General features: G+C 38.4%; 1 protein-coding gene across 14 annotated transcripts in view; it reads left to right on the plus strand.

Annotated features, from left to right (window-relative positions):
* Traf5 (TNF receptor associated factor 5) overlaps positions 1-4091 on the plus strand; it is a 44366-nt gene extending 40275 nt beyond the window's left edge. For all 14 annotated transcript variants that reach the window (XM_013157617.2, XM_003474343.4, XM_063236838.1 and 11 more), the window contains one exon: positions 566-4091. In XM_013157617.2, coding sequence (XP_013013071.1) covers positions 566-1143 — 578 coding nt within the window. In that variant the 3' untranslated portion in view covers positions 1144-4091. The remainder of the gene's footprint in view (positions 1-565) is intronic.
* The last annotated feature ends 10904 nt before the right edge of the window (positions 4092-14995 follow it).

A 14995-nucleotide genomic window follows, 5' to 3' on the forward strand; every position in this document is an offset into this window, starting at 1 on the left:
ACCAACTTTAGTGACACTAATGTTAGTAAGTTCTGATAACCCACTGCCGTCAGACCAGCCGGAGTGATGATTTTAAGACAGTGGGAAATAAGAAAGTTAAAAGAGAGATGTGGTAGATATGTTTTATGTGGAAAACATAAAAGGGCCTGGCGATTCTAAAGTATTCAGTGGTAGAGCAGCTGCCCAGTGAGCCTGATGCCTGGTGTTCAGTCCCCAACACCTTTAAAGACAAAAGCGCTGTGGTTAGAAAAGTGTGAGCTCACCATACTAATAATGTGGATTACTCTAGACAAATGCTTCAGCACCTTTTCTACCCTTTGTCAGGTTTCACCTTAAGTATATGCATTCTTATTTTTTGATGCTCTTTGCTAAGACATGCTATTCACTGAGTTAACATCAATATGCGGCCCACTTGGGAACACTGAATTTAGTTCATCTTTAGGATATCAATTTGATTGGTTCTCTATAGTCAACAAAATTCCACTTTGAGCAAGTTTTAAAGACATCTTTCAGGTGTATGAAACCTTTGAAACCTTTTTTTTATTTTTATTTTTTTCCTTTGCAGTTGTTTTAGAAGGGGAGACTAACAAACATGATGCTCACATTAACATTCATAAAACACAGCTGAATAAAAATGAAGAGCGATTTAAACTGCTCGAGGGTGCCTGCTACAATGGAAAGCTCATCTGGAAGGTGACGGACTACAAGGTGAAGAAAAGGGAGGCAGTGGACGGGCACACAGTCTCCATCTTCAGCCAGCCATTCTATACCAGCCGCTGCGGCTACCGGCTGTGTGCTCGAGCATACTTGAATGGGGATGGGTCCGGGAAGGGGACACACCTGTCCCTGTACTTTGTGGTGATGCGAGGAGAGTTTGACTCACTGTTGCAGTGGCCATTTAGGCAGAGAGTGACCCTGATGCTTTTGGACCAGAGTGGCAAAAAGAACCACATTACGGAGACCTTCAAAGCTGACCCCAATAGCAGCAGTTTTAAAAAACCTGATGGGGAGATGAACATTGCATCTGGCTGTCCCCGCTTTGTGGCTCATTCCACTTTGGAGAGCACCAAGAACACCTACATTAAAGATGACACGCTGTTTTTGAAAGTGGCCGTGGACTTGACTGACCTGGAAGAGCTCTAGTCTCTGTATACAGAGTAATGGGAGCATGGAGCGTGGAGGACACAATGGATGGATTTAGACTCAATGCACCATTATTGGGCTTCTTGTCTTTCATGTTTGAAGTCAGTTTGAAACTTCCAAAGAACCACTTTTTTTCCTGCACTTTACTCTGATGCAGTTGGAAACTTAGAACTCGAAGACTATCTTATTATTTATATGTTATATCTCATGGAAGATGGTATGTTACTTTAAAGTGAAGCAAGGCTTGTCTCTTATTGGTGCTTAGTGAAGCGTCTCAGATACTTTATCCCTCACCCTGAAGACAAAGGAAGCAGAATTCCCAGCTGAAACTTCTTGGGTATTTATCCACCCAAATTATATCTAAACACAGTGTTGCCTATTCTTGTTGGAGACTGAAATCGTAAGTTGCTATGAAAATGGGAATGTATGTAAACTTGTAATTTTCTTGTCTGAATCCAAACTACTTTCTGAAGAATAGAAATGATCATGTTCTTAGGCGTCTATCCATATAGATCTGGATGTGTATACATATACAAATCAAGATGAGCCCTGTGACTCTCAATAATAAGCCCAAGCTTAACCAAAACAAGAGTGTTTTGCTACCTGGAAATGTACTATTATTGGTCCTTCACGGGTTGGCTCTCCTATCTGAGGATAAATGTCATGACCTCAAGGCCTGAGGGCAACACACATCTTACCATTTATGAACAGTTCACCCTAATGAAGAGCCATGAATTGTATTACTTACTTCTAGGAATGACAGGCACTTTCTTTCTTTCTCTTGTGGAATTTTCAAGATGCTAAAGACTCATCCACAGGAATCATCCCTGAGGACTAAATTCAAAGACAAGAGGTGCAGAGTAAATTTGGGTTAGAGAACTACACTGTGACTCCTGGTCAGCTCTGGTTGGTTCTGGTCAACATCATCTCGGACAAACTCAGCATACATCCTGTTGCTCACAAGGCCAGAACCGGAAGGTGCTGCTTGTTTGTCTCTTTCTAATCATGTCCAAGCTTACTCCGTGTCTCTTGGAAGCAGTAAACCTTGTTGTAATTAGTTTTAAGCAGCTGGTGTGGTTTGTCTGTTAATGAATTTAAGTGTATACAAGGTATGTCATGGTATGGTTTGTTTAGGAATTCAGTCTCTATCACTGATACAATGATTAAGTGAAAATAGTGTTTTGTAAGAGTTGTGATTTTTATTTTTTTTTAAAAGTGGATCCATATAAACTATTTTTCCTCTTACTTTATATAGTTATTCTGTATTAATACATTTAAGTTTTTATTTCCATTTTGGTTTAATGTTGATTGATTCCAGATCAAAAACAAAACAACAATAAAATGTATGAGGTATACAGGGAGCGTACCTGTCCTGGGAAGGATATGTAAGGATTACAGTAAGGTGGGGAGTTTGTGCACATATTAACATATAAATAGATCTGAGTCTGATCCTGACCTCTGGATTTGTGATTTGGGAGAAATAAAGTTTGTAACAGCCAAATTCAAATACAAGTCCTGAATACAAATAAATAGGATATGAGGCACAAAGCCTTCCTGTGGTATCTGGACAAGCAGCCTACACCATCAGTACCTTTCTCTTAAGCTTCAGGCTCAGGTGTCGATGTATCTGCTGTACATTTCTGCACACATTTCCACAGCGAAAGTACTTGAAAGTCCATTTTACAGAGTTTACCTAGAAGTCTCGCCAGTCTCACCACTGTGAACCATGGCTCCTCGAGGTCTTTTACCACAATTAATGACACCATCCAAAGCACAGTCTGTATACTGCATTTTTCTTTAGCCTCCAAATACTTCTTTAAAATTGGCAGTTTGACCTCGTAGTGTATTCTGTTTGCCCCTACTGTATATCAAATCCTTATTTTAAGCCTACATCTTTTTTAAACTCATAGCTGTTCTATTTTCCGTTTTGCTGCTTTGAAATCTAGCATCCATGCTGTCACCTAATCTTTCTAAAATGTAATCTAAGTAGGACTCCCCACTTTCCACCCTGTGGTGCTACCTGAGAATGAGTCCACACGCCCTTGGCTCACAAGGCCTTTCATACCCAACCCTGCCTTTCTAGACATTTCTCCTACTTTGTGTTTAGCAATATCGCCTACACCATCTGGTGTTTGTCTGAGCTTGTGCTGCAGGACTGTTGGAAATACTTTTGTCCCTCCTTAACTCCTTTTCCTGGTGTCTTCTTGCCTTTGAGGTTCAGAAGGGACAATGAAAGAATAAAGGATCTAGTGTAGGGAAATGCACTAAAGATTGTCATGGAAGGCCTTTATGGTGAGTAACACAATGTTTAGTATTCATGTGAAATGTTTTCCAAAAGCCCAGAACTTTGTAGCACTCTTAGAATGTCTGAGACATTTGCTATGAGAAAATATTTTCATTGAACTTCTGGCACAGATGTGACCTGGGGCCCTCCAAAGAGGCCGCCCAAAACTCCAGCTTGGAAGTGAGCAAGAGGAGAAAACACGTATATACTTTTGCTAGCCTGTGATAATCATCAGTGACTGCAGAATCGCAGTCTTACTGAGGGGTGGCAGCAGCAGTTGATTCCCACTAGATCTTTGAGTATGTTGGGGTGGTTTTGCCTCCACTCCTTGGATGAGATTCTGTGAGCTACATTGTGTTGTTAATGAAAGTCCCTTTCTCATACAGAGTAAATGCTATTATTTGTAATAACCTAACCAAATCAAACTGAAACCTGAAAGTTGAGTCAGCCATAGGAAGAACAGGTGGAATGGATGAGAATTCTGGGCAGAGGTCCCTGAGGAGTTGGGTCACAGAGGTGAGGCCAGTGTAGAAGGAGCCCAGTAAAAGAAGGGAAGAAGCATTTGATGAGTTTAGAGAGGTAGTCAGGGCTCAGACTGTAATGCTGAGGCTGTGGTGAGTTTGTGATCAGCTGAAGTATAATGAAAGGTAATGTTAGGTGAAAAGGCAGAAGGATGCATAATCTGATACATACTTTAAAAAGTACTCTGAAACAGACTAAAGAGGGGATGTGGAATTCTGTATCATTATTTGTTTGTTAATTTTACTTTTCTGTCTTGGTTAATTTTCTCTTGTTGCTGAGACAAAACACCTGATATCCAAAATTAGGGAAGGAAAAGTTTAGCGCACTGTTTGTGGAGGTTTCAGTCCATAATCAGCTGGCTTGAGGAATGGCACTGGGGCAACACTTTAAGGCAGCAGCCAGAGCAAAAGGGTGGAATAAGCCTTTTCTCCTCCCTTATTTTTACACAGACCACTCCCTCCTCCAGGGAAGGTGTAGCACTCACAAAATCTGTGTGCCCTCTTATACAGGCTGAGGATATTTACAAAGTAAGGATACTGGCTGCTTGCTGAGTCTCTCAGTTAAAACTAGTAAACTTCTCAAGTTGATACAATGTATCAACCATAACACTCTTTTTAGAAACAAAAAAAGGAAAAATAGAATTAAGATATGTTGTGTATATGTACTTATTCCACATAATGAAATGTAAACATGTGCTGAAAAAACTTATAAATAAAATACTAACCTGAAAATTTTAGAAATATTTCCTACATGAGGTATGTCTTATAATTACAAATACTTCAATCTAATGAGAAAAAACATTGTGATGTGAAATAATTTTATTTCTTCAATCTTCAATTTCCACAATTTACAGTGATACCTTGGCTTATGAGCTTAATTTGTACCATGATTCTGAGAAAGATGGACTCTCTAACACAGTGTTCACAAGCAAAAGTAAAATTTTGTGAACACATTTGTTCATGAACTACACTGGTCACAAACAGAAGTGTTCATGAAATGAGGTGTTACTGTACTCTAAAAAATTAATAGAAAAAGAAAAATCCCACCATGGAAAAAAAAGGGAGGACAAAAGAAAATAAAAAATATTATATCATATTGAAATTGCACTTACATGTCTGTTATTTACTAGATCACAAACTCTTTGAGCCACAAAATATATCTAATTTGAATAGACATGAAAACATGCGTAATTTGAATATGGTGGGTGCCCAGTGTACTAAACTAAAGGTGACTGAATATAACTGCTCACTAGGTTATCTCTTTCATAGATAATAAGACTTATGATCAGCAGGATCCACATACTCTGCACTGTCCTAAGAACAATAAGTATATTAACACAGTGATCTCACAACTGCCTTTCAAGTTAGGTGCTGTTTTGCCCCCATTTTACAAAAGAGGTTATGTAATAAGTGGTCAGTCACATAGCTAATAGGTACTAAAATGAGATGAATCCATTTCAGTGGTTAACTACTGTATATAAGACTGCCTCATGTAGGTATTAATTCTACACACAGACACACAAAGATAAAAATTTAAATTAGAAGAGCCATTAGAATAATAATCAAGTGTGTCAAACCATTACAGGGGAAGAATTGGTGAAAACGAACCAGGAGGAGAAAACAGAATGAGAAAAAAAAAACCTGATAGACATAACTAGAATGAGCTAAACTTTAATGTGGAATATGGAAGTGCAAAAATCTCAACTGGGGGAATGGAACCCCTGTGGGTCATGCATGTAGAACAAACATTCTACACTGCTGGTGGAAAAGTAAACTGATACCATCACAAAAGAAAACTTTAGTAGTATCAAATGAATTTAGTAGTATCAAATGCAAAGCTTTCCAACTTGTAATTCTGTTTCTACACACACAGCCTAAAGAAATTATTACCATATGCCCACAATGCTGTAAGAATGTCCTAGTTCATGTTGTGATGACAAAAATCAGGAATTCTTAAATTACTAGCAGGAGAATCAACTGCAGTATAATCTTCAATGGAATACCATACAGCAGGTAAAGAGAAAAAAAACCAAGAACTGCGTGAGTCAACATGGGTAAATTTCACAAACAGTTACAGGTGACAAAACAAGTTACAGAATGTTTATATTTTAAAACTCAAAACTATACATGTTATGTAAAAACATATGCTTGCAGCATGTATAAACTTCCATGGGAATGGGAACGAGAGATACCAAATTCAAGGGAGTGGATAAGAAGGTTGATGAGATTGCACAAGGATCACAGGGAATGTATGAATGTAGAATACTAAAGTCAGAATCAAGAAAAGGAAAACATTAAAGTTAGGTAGTTCAGAGGTGTTCACTCAATTCTCTGCTTGTAGTATTTCATATTAGACCTTTTAAAGAAAAAGTATGCTCAAGATTCTATGGAAACAAGCTTAATCCCAAGAAATAAGGAATTAATGAAGGCATACATTAATAAAAGAAAAATAACTTTTATTGGTAAAACCCAAAAGCTAGTTCAACAAATCTGATCAAGAAAAAGAAAAATTCCTATAGAACATGGCCAGTTATAGCAATTTCAAAATCTGAAATGGATAATTTTTATAGAAAAATAAAAAGTATCTCAGGAAGCAAAAAAAAAAAAATTGCTACTTAAATGACCATGGAAGCTATTTAAAACAAGTAAAATAACCCTCAACGGTCTTCCTTAGTCACTACACCCAGATAAATTCTTTAAATCCTAAAGAATGGGTCCTCCACATTTTCCAAATAAAGTTAAATCTGACTCACTGTGAGACCCAGCCCAACCTGGCATCAAAACTAGACAAGAGTGCCAAAATAGCAGGCATGGTGGCACACCTTGTAATCCCAGCGCTCAGGAGGCTAAAGCAGGAGGAAGCTGTGAGTTTGAGGGTAGCCTGGACTACAAAGTGAGTTCAAGGCCAACCTGAACTGCATAGTGAAACCCCGTCTCAAAAAGACAAAAAATAAAAAGTACCAAAACAAAACCATATGCCAACAGTTTTTTAATACAAACACACAAATCCTAAACCAAATACACAGCAAACCGGAAACAGTAATGTGCTGAAGTAATACCAAATTTTAACGATAGCTCAGAAAACCTATTATAGGAGATGGAGAAACGGATCATCTCAAAGAATGATGTTGAAAATAGTTGGAAAAGAAACTGCCAGAGAGGGGCTGGTGGTGGGGGGCAGGGGCCCATAGGCTCAACCAGCTATATAGAAAACTGTATCACGAGTTCAAAATCTCCGTCTCCAAACACAACACAAAACATATCTACCAAATACCTGTAGAAAACATCACAAATAAACAAGAATCAATCGAAATAACGTCTAGAAACAAGTAGTGCAGTGCATCGCCCAGTGTTGAGTAGATTCTTGGGAGAAAGCCTAAATTATTATTTATCTACAAAATCAAAGTGAATGTCAAACTATTAGAATATAAAGGTTCACAAAGTGACAATGAAGATCAGTAACCAAAAACTACACTGTGCTAGGATACCGACACAACCACTTAACCCACAGAAAATGACAAATACACAAAATGTCAAGAAAATCCTAACATTTCAGTGAAGGAACCACATTGCTGGACAAGATGGCACTGGCTAGTGACCCGGACAAACCCATCTACAAAAAAATGACAAATTCCGAAAAACCTTTGCCAAACGGTTACGATGTATTGCAGAATTTGGACTCGGGGTTTGAGGACACGTTTTGGGCAGGTGATAATCGTTGGACGCCAACGCCGCAACTGCCAAACACCTCCGCACCAGACGGTTAGCGGGCCCTTTTCTCCCGCCCCAGCTGAGTCCGAATCGAGCGTTTCCGGTCGGCGGACTCGCTCCCCGGAAGCCCCGCCCGCCGACTCGGAACTCAGCGGACTCCTATCCCCACTGTGCGGTCAGGCTTTGGGCTCCCTGGGGCTGGACGCCCGGAGTTCTCAGCGAGCTGCACCGTCGCGCTGCGCCTGTGAGGCTCGGCCTGAACAGTTGTTTTCTTGCAGTTTCCAGTAAGTGACTGCGGCTGAAAGTGTGAGAGCAAACCAGTAGAGGCCGTTGGCTCCCAGTTCCTGCCTCCCCAGGCTCCGTGGCCCACTTTGTTCTTCCCGCGCTCTAGGTCACTCCTTGGACTGACTCCCACCCACTCCAGCTGGGTTTCCGCAGACTGAGGGCCTGTAGGAGCGTTTAAGACGCTTGGGCTGCTATGCACAGCCGCCGCCTTCTCCGGCTTTATTCTGGAGGCTGTGCTCCTGTTCTGGTGCGTGCAACACTTCCTGTTGCGACGGCCCCACCTCCGCTTCTTGCCCAGGACTCTAGGAATAGTCTAACAATCTTACCTCTCAACATCTCTGCTCCTCCGCGCCTCTCCCTCCTTTCCTAAAAGCCCCCCCTATCTTTTTTAACAGTGACAGTTGAAGGGTGCTTCAGGTCTAAGGCACTAAAATAAGCACTTGACAAGCATTTTATTTAATCTTAACAACCGTCCTTAAGATTGTGAGAAAACTGAGGCAGAGAAAAGTTAATTTGCCCACGGGGCTTTGGCTCAGATGTAGTAGAGTTGAAATTCGAATCTTCTTTCCCTTTTGCAAATACTTGTCTCCTCACCACGTTGAATTAGTTCTGATTTTTTTCCTGCAAGCTCTCTAGTACTATTACAGAAAACTGGCTTCTGCTTGAGAACCGTCTGTCCATGGCTCACCTCCCATTGACTGGTGCATGTTCTGCTTGTCAGATACCTAAGCTCTTGCCTTAATATTTTGCGTCTTTGAAATTTACTTTTAGGCTGGAGATGCGACTCACTGGTAGAGCACTTGCATAACATGCTCAAGGCTGTGGGGTTAATCTGCAATCCATTTGTGTCACACACACACACACACACACACACACACACACACACACACACACAGAATGTGCTTATGCTGCCTTAAAGATGTACCCCTCCGTACCTACCTCACATCCCTTGCTCCTTCGTCAGCATGACTTTCATTATTATTGTTCTCAGCAAATATCTGAGCAGCTATTAGGACAATACTGATAGAGTTTTCCAAGAACTCTGAGGTTTAGTTTCAAATATTTAGAGAAATACAACAGTCATAAAAAGAACACATAAAGTAGCAAATAAGTGTTAACTCAGTTGCACAAAAATCCAAATTGTACAAGAACAACTTTGGACAAATCAGTTGTTCAAGTGCTACACTTATGTGCTCATGTGTAAAATGGTAAGGATAGGCTAGATTATAAAATACTGCACGTCTAAATTCAGAGAAAGGAGTAATCACTCTACTCAGGTGGGACCAGTTGCAGGAGGTATAGTATATTATTGATATAGAGACAAGGATTAAATTCAGAGACTTAGCACATGCTTAACATTTTGAGCATCTAATAAAAGCTAGAAATTGGGCATGGTAGTATGGTGGCACAGGCCTGTAATCACAGTACTCTGGAAACCCAGGACAAGAGGATTGCAAGTTTGAATCCAGTCTGGAAATTTATTGTAACCTGTTAATTTTATAAAAAACAAAATTAAAAAGGGCTGGGATGAAGCTTAGTGTGAAGCTCCTGGGCTCAGCTCCAGTAATGCCCACCCTGTCCCCAAAAAGCTGGACCTTGCTCTGGAAATAGAATTCACATCCATGTAACGTGTTGTACTCAACTTTAACACACTCATGACTTCTCTTTTCCATACTTACATGTTCAAAGATCCCAGGTTTAGGCAAATAGGATGAACTATAAGAATACAAAATTAAGCCAGATTTGAAGGATCTTATCTTACAGAGAGTGTAAAGCCATTGGAAATCTAAAAAAGATAAACTGGTAGCAGCATAAAGGATTCATTAAATAGGGAAAAGCAGTGAGACTAATTGTGTGGCAGGTAGATTAGGTTATATAGGAGAGATTGAGGGAAAATTAACCAGAAATATTGGTAAGAACAAATAAAAAAAACTTGGTATCTGGGTATGGAGTTGAGAGAAAGAAAGAAATCAATGATAACATACTCTGAGATGGCTATGCCCTACCTTTACTTTGTCTTAATATTTTTATTATATTCAAGCATACATGCTCATAGAGCAGACATTGATGACCAGGCAGACATTAAAACGGATAAGGGAATAATGTAAACAACTCTGTACTTAGACGTTTTATAACTTAAGTGAAATAGACCTTCAAAACTACCAAAACTTGGTCAAGAAGAAACAGAAAAGTTGAATAGTCTAAAACTATTAAAAACCTGAAAAAAAGGTAGAATTCTGGCCCACGCAGATCATTTCTCCAGTTAGTTTCGCCAAATGTTTAAGAACAAAGTAATACTAGTTATACAGAAGCCTCCAGAATTTAGACAAGGAAGAAAAATTTCTCAACTCCTTTCATGAAACCAAATTATCCAGATAACAAAACCAAGTAAGGATAATATTTTCTAAAAGCTGCAAATCAAAATCTGTCAAAAAGATGCAAAATCCCCCCTAAATAAGCTGGCTGTGGTGGTGCATACCCGTGATTCCAGCATGGAATGGCATGTCAGGGTAAGGCAGGCGGATCACCACAAGTTCAAGGCCAGCCTGAATTACATAGGGAGACAAAAAATCCTCAAAAAGCAAATTGAATGCAATAATATATTCTTAAAATAATATGTTGCAATCAATTTTTCCACCAGGAATTCAGGGCTGCTTAATAATTGAAAGACAACTGGCATAATCTGCCATATTAGCAAACCGAACAAAGGACATGATCCATCAGCACAAGCAGCATGACAGGGAACATTGTATAGGCTGAGCCAGCTAAGAATATGGGGAAGTTGGTTATAAAGGAAAGAGAAAGCTGGCATTGCAGTACACGTCTAGAATCCTAGCAATCTCGGAGACTGAGACAGGAGAATCACAAGTTCCACTTCAACCTGAGCAACTCAGCAATTCATTAAGATACTACCTCTAAATAGAAACTAAAAAATCTCTGGGGTTGTAACTTAATGCACAGATTGTGAATTGAGTCATCAGTACCACCACCACCAAAAAAAAAAAAAACTTAAAAGTTTGAGATAAAATTATAAACATAATGGATAGAAGCCACACTACTCCAGAGAAAAGTTAACCACCACTGACATTAGAATTTCTGATTCTTTTTCAAGCAGTATTTTTACACTTCAATCTCTTGATTGATTAGTGATCTAACTAGAATTTTTGTTAGCAATGGAAACTGTCTGACTTAAATAGGAAATAAATGCATTGAAAAGATACTGAATAGCTCACAGAATTGCCAAGAAGCACAAATTTATATGGACAGAAGTATATGGACAGAAACAAAGTAGAACTGGTAGCCAGTTTAAGTATACAGAATCTGATAAAGGCTTGCGTTGCAGGAACTGAACCAGAGTGCTTCAACTTTCATTGTCTCTGTTACTTGTCACCACTTTCACCATAGCTACTACTGGCACTAAACACTGGATATTTCTACAATCACAGCCGGAATGGACTTTTCACTACCTCTACTCCTTGTGCCATTAGCTCCCAGACAGTGACAGACTGAGCCTGGATCACATGCCAGTGTCTTAATTGTAAAGGGATCTGCGAAGGCAACCCTTGGCATTTCAACATTAATGGCAGAAACCATGAAGAGGGATATTTACCCAACTTAGGAAGCAGAACCAGACCTGAGCAATTAGAATATAAGATGTATTATTCATTGTCACACTCAATGTATTAATTAACTTGCTTTAAATTACTCTTTTGTTTCACCTACCTTTATCCTAATTTTGTTTTCCTATGAGTTAATAAATAATTATACTTGTAACTACTTATTCCATGCATTGTATTTTACTTTGTCTTATGTAGGTTAAGTAAATTGATATCCTTATCCTCTTCATCATCTTTTATCTCCATTGTCTTTATTTTTTATACTTTTTTATAGTTTATAATATCTATAAAATAAAATTTTTGTTAATATGCTTTTTAATTTAAAACCAATAATCAACATTTAAGTTATTATCACTATATAAATGTTCTTTTTGCAGTGACAAGTCATCTGTAAGAATTACATTTTCCTTTTTATTTATTTTTTTATTTAAGGAGAAAAAGAAAAAAAAACAAAAAAGGGTACAAGTAATATAAAATTTAAAAAACAGTGAGAAATCACTAGTTAATAGATTACATATTCTCATCTTAGAGATAGTTGTTCAAGTTACAAAATTAAAGCATATAAAGTGGACTTTCAGACAGTGAGAGTGCAAACAGTTTTGTTCAGTGATCCAAAAAAACTCAGTAATATGGTTATCTATCTTATACACTTCAACATATATGTAGTTATAACCTTTAGAGCATTTTATTTTCTTTTATACAATGACAATTACACATTTTGGGTTTTATTACTCCCACAGTTCTTATTACTTTTTTTAACGAGAGCAAAACCAAATTGCGACATATCAGAACAGAGTCAGTCAAATCAAAAGGATGGACATAATAGATAATGTAAAAACAAAATACAAGGTGATCAACAATGGTTACCATACTGCCTCTTGCTATTTTAAGAATTGCCAGTTATAATAAAATTGAACAAAACAGTAAAGAATAAAACCAAAGCATTGGAGACATTACAGGACTTTAAAAGAAGATAATAGTCAACCAGAATGGGCGTCATAAGGAATCTTATTGTCTTCACAGTTGTTGCCTGTACTTTCGAACTTGGTACTATCAAGCAAAGCAGAATAGGGCAAAATCAGTCAAAACAAGATGGTGGGGGCAGTATAGGATTTCAAATCAAGTTAATAGGAAATCAAAGTAGGTTACTATAATGTATCCTGCTATTTTTAATTTATTTTTCCCTTAATTAAAAAAAATTAAAAGTAAATAATTAAAAAAAGGTGGGGGGGATTGAGATAAAAGAGGGCATAACAACAGAACAGCACAGGTCAAAACATAACCATTTAAGCAAAATAGTGTTCCACCACAAGATATCCTGACATAAAAATAGTTACCTTAGTGTCTCTTTCCTTGAAATCTTTGAGCATAACTTTTTATACTGTAGCACCAAACATATCAAGACACTATAAAACCATTCAAGAGAATGACATTATTACAGGGTATTTAGAACCAATTAACAGAAAATGAACAATGGTTTCTGTATAATCTCCTTGTCTATAAAAGTTTTTGCTTATATTATCATATATAATAAAATCCAATAAAATACAACCTTTTTAAAACTGATGGAGACAGAAGAATACAATTTTGATGGGACTTCAAAACAAGATGATAGTAAATCAGCACTAGCTATTATGATGTCTTGTTTTCTCCAAAATAGCTGTTCCTACCATCCGATCTTCTCTGCCTCATTTCTGTTGAGCTCTTTTTCTGTTGTTTGTTGTCAGTTTGTCTTCTTCATTTCGCTTTCTGCTCCATTCATTGTGGCCTCTCTGCCACTATTTCTGGAATCTTGGTATTTTCCTGTTTTAGAATATCTTGCAGTATTCCCTGTAGAGTTGAATTGCTGGTTGCAAATTCCCCTAGTTTCTCTTTATCCTGGAAGCACCTTGTTTTTCCATCAATTTCTAGGGACAGTTGTGCAGGAAATATCAATCTTGGCTAGAGGTTATTATCTTTCAAAGCTTGAATTATTTCCCCCCACGCTTTTTGTGATTTGATGGTTTGTGCCAATAAGTCTGCTGTAATTCTGATGGGTGTTCCCTTGTAAGTCATCTGTTTGTTGCCTCTGATGGCTTTTAATATTCTGTTCTTTTATTGGATTTCTGGAATTTTGATTATTATATGCCTGGGTGTAGCTCTGTTTGGGTTGTAGGTGGCTGGGGTTCTGTATGCCTCGTACATCTGAGTATCTTTACCATTTACTAAATTAGGGAAATTTTCTTGGATTATTTCTGTGAATAGCTTTTGTAGTCCATTTGCTGAAGCCTCCTGCTCTATGGAAGGGTCCCCGATCTGCTCACTCACCGCAGGTCGATGCAGGGCTCCCGGCCAGTCCCGCTCTTAACTCCATTCACTGCTTCCCACTCTCAGAGCTTTTGCACCTTTCTCCTTGCTGTGCTGATTGGGACGCAGTAGCAGCTGCAGGAAATTCAAATCATGGCTTCCAGTGGCGTGGGCTCCAGCTTCCGAGCTGAGACCTTATCTGTTCCTGTTATATCACCAGGATTAGGTTTCCAGTTGGTTTCTCTTAATTTAGTTTGTTCCTGGGTCAGCAAAGTATATCTCCACTTGCTTAGGACTTCTCGCCCAGCACCATTTCTGGATTTTAAGTGTGGTTTCTCAGAGAGCCTCTGAAGCTGCTGCTATCTACCCACCATGTTCTCCCAGAACCCATCCATAATATTCCTTATGTGTTTCAGTCATATTAGATTTCTTGAATAATTTTGTCCTCCTTTTCAATTTGCTGGTTATGGCATATTCATTGTGATGCTTGAGGGTGTTTGAGGATCCTTTGCAGAACTCTCCTTTTTACTTATTATTGCTAATTTCAAAGGTTAATATTTCTAGAGTATTTTAATCATAGCATCAAACACATTATTTATTATATCAGAGACCTTGGAGCCAACAGATTTGAAACCTCTACAAATCAGGAGCTAAATAAAGCTTTTACACTTTAACTTCATCTCAGGTTTTTTGTCTCAGCAATGAGAGAAAACTAACTAAAACAGAACTTGGTGCCAAGATTAAGGTCATTGCTATATCTGACCATGTGGTTTAGGAGCCTTTAGGACTGGCTTGTGGGAAGAGTTTGGAAAAGTTCAGAGTTAATGGCTGAAAAAAGTAGAGCTGGAATGCTGTGGGCTGTATTTTATAGGAGATTTTGGCCAAAACTCAGAAGACTAGAATGCAGATAAACATGTTGCTGGTAAAGATCAGGCTTGGGAGACTTCTGCTAGGAAGAAAGACTGCATTTAGTCTTTGACTCCACAACATGTCCTGGCAGAAAATTTCTCCACATTTTGCTCACGTTCATAAACTTCTAAGACTGAAATTAAGAGCAGGGGACTAATTAATCTTGCAGAAGAAATTTCAAGGCAGTCTAATGTTTAGGTGGTGGCATGGCTACTGTTGGGGGCTTTTAGCTACATTTA

Source organism: Cavia porcellus, unplaced genomic scaffold (genome assembly GCF_034190915.1).
Source record: "Cavia porcellus strain 051 isolate PalLab524CR breed Dunkin Hartley unplaced genomic scaffold, mCavPor4.1 scaffold_26, whole genome shotgun sequence".
In the NCBI taxonomy this organism is placed as follows: domain Eukaryota; kingdom Metazoa; phylum Chordata; class Mammalia; order Rodentia; family Caviidae; genus Cavia; species Cavia porcellus.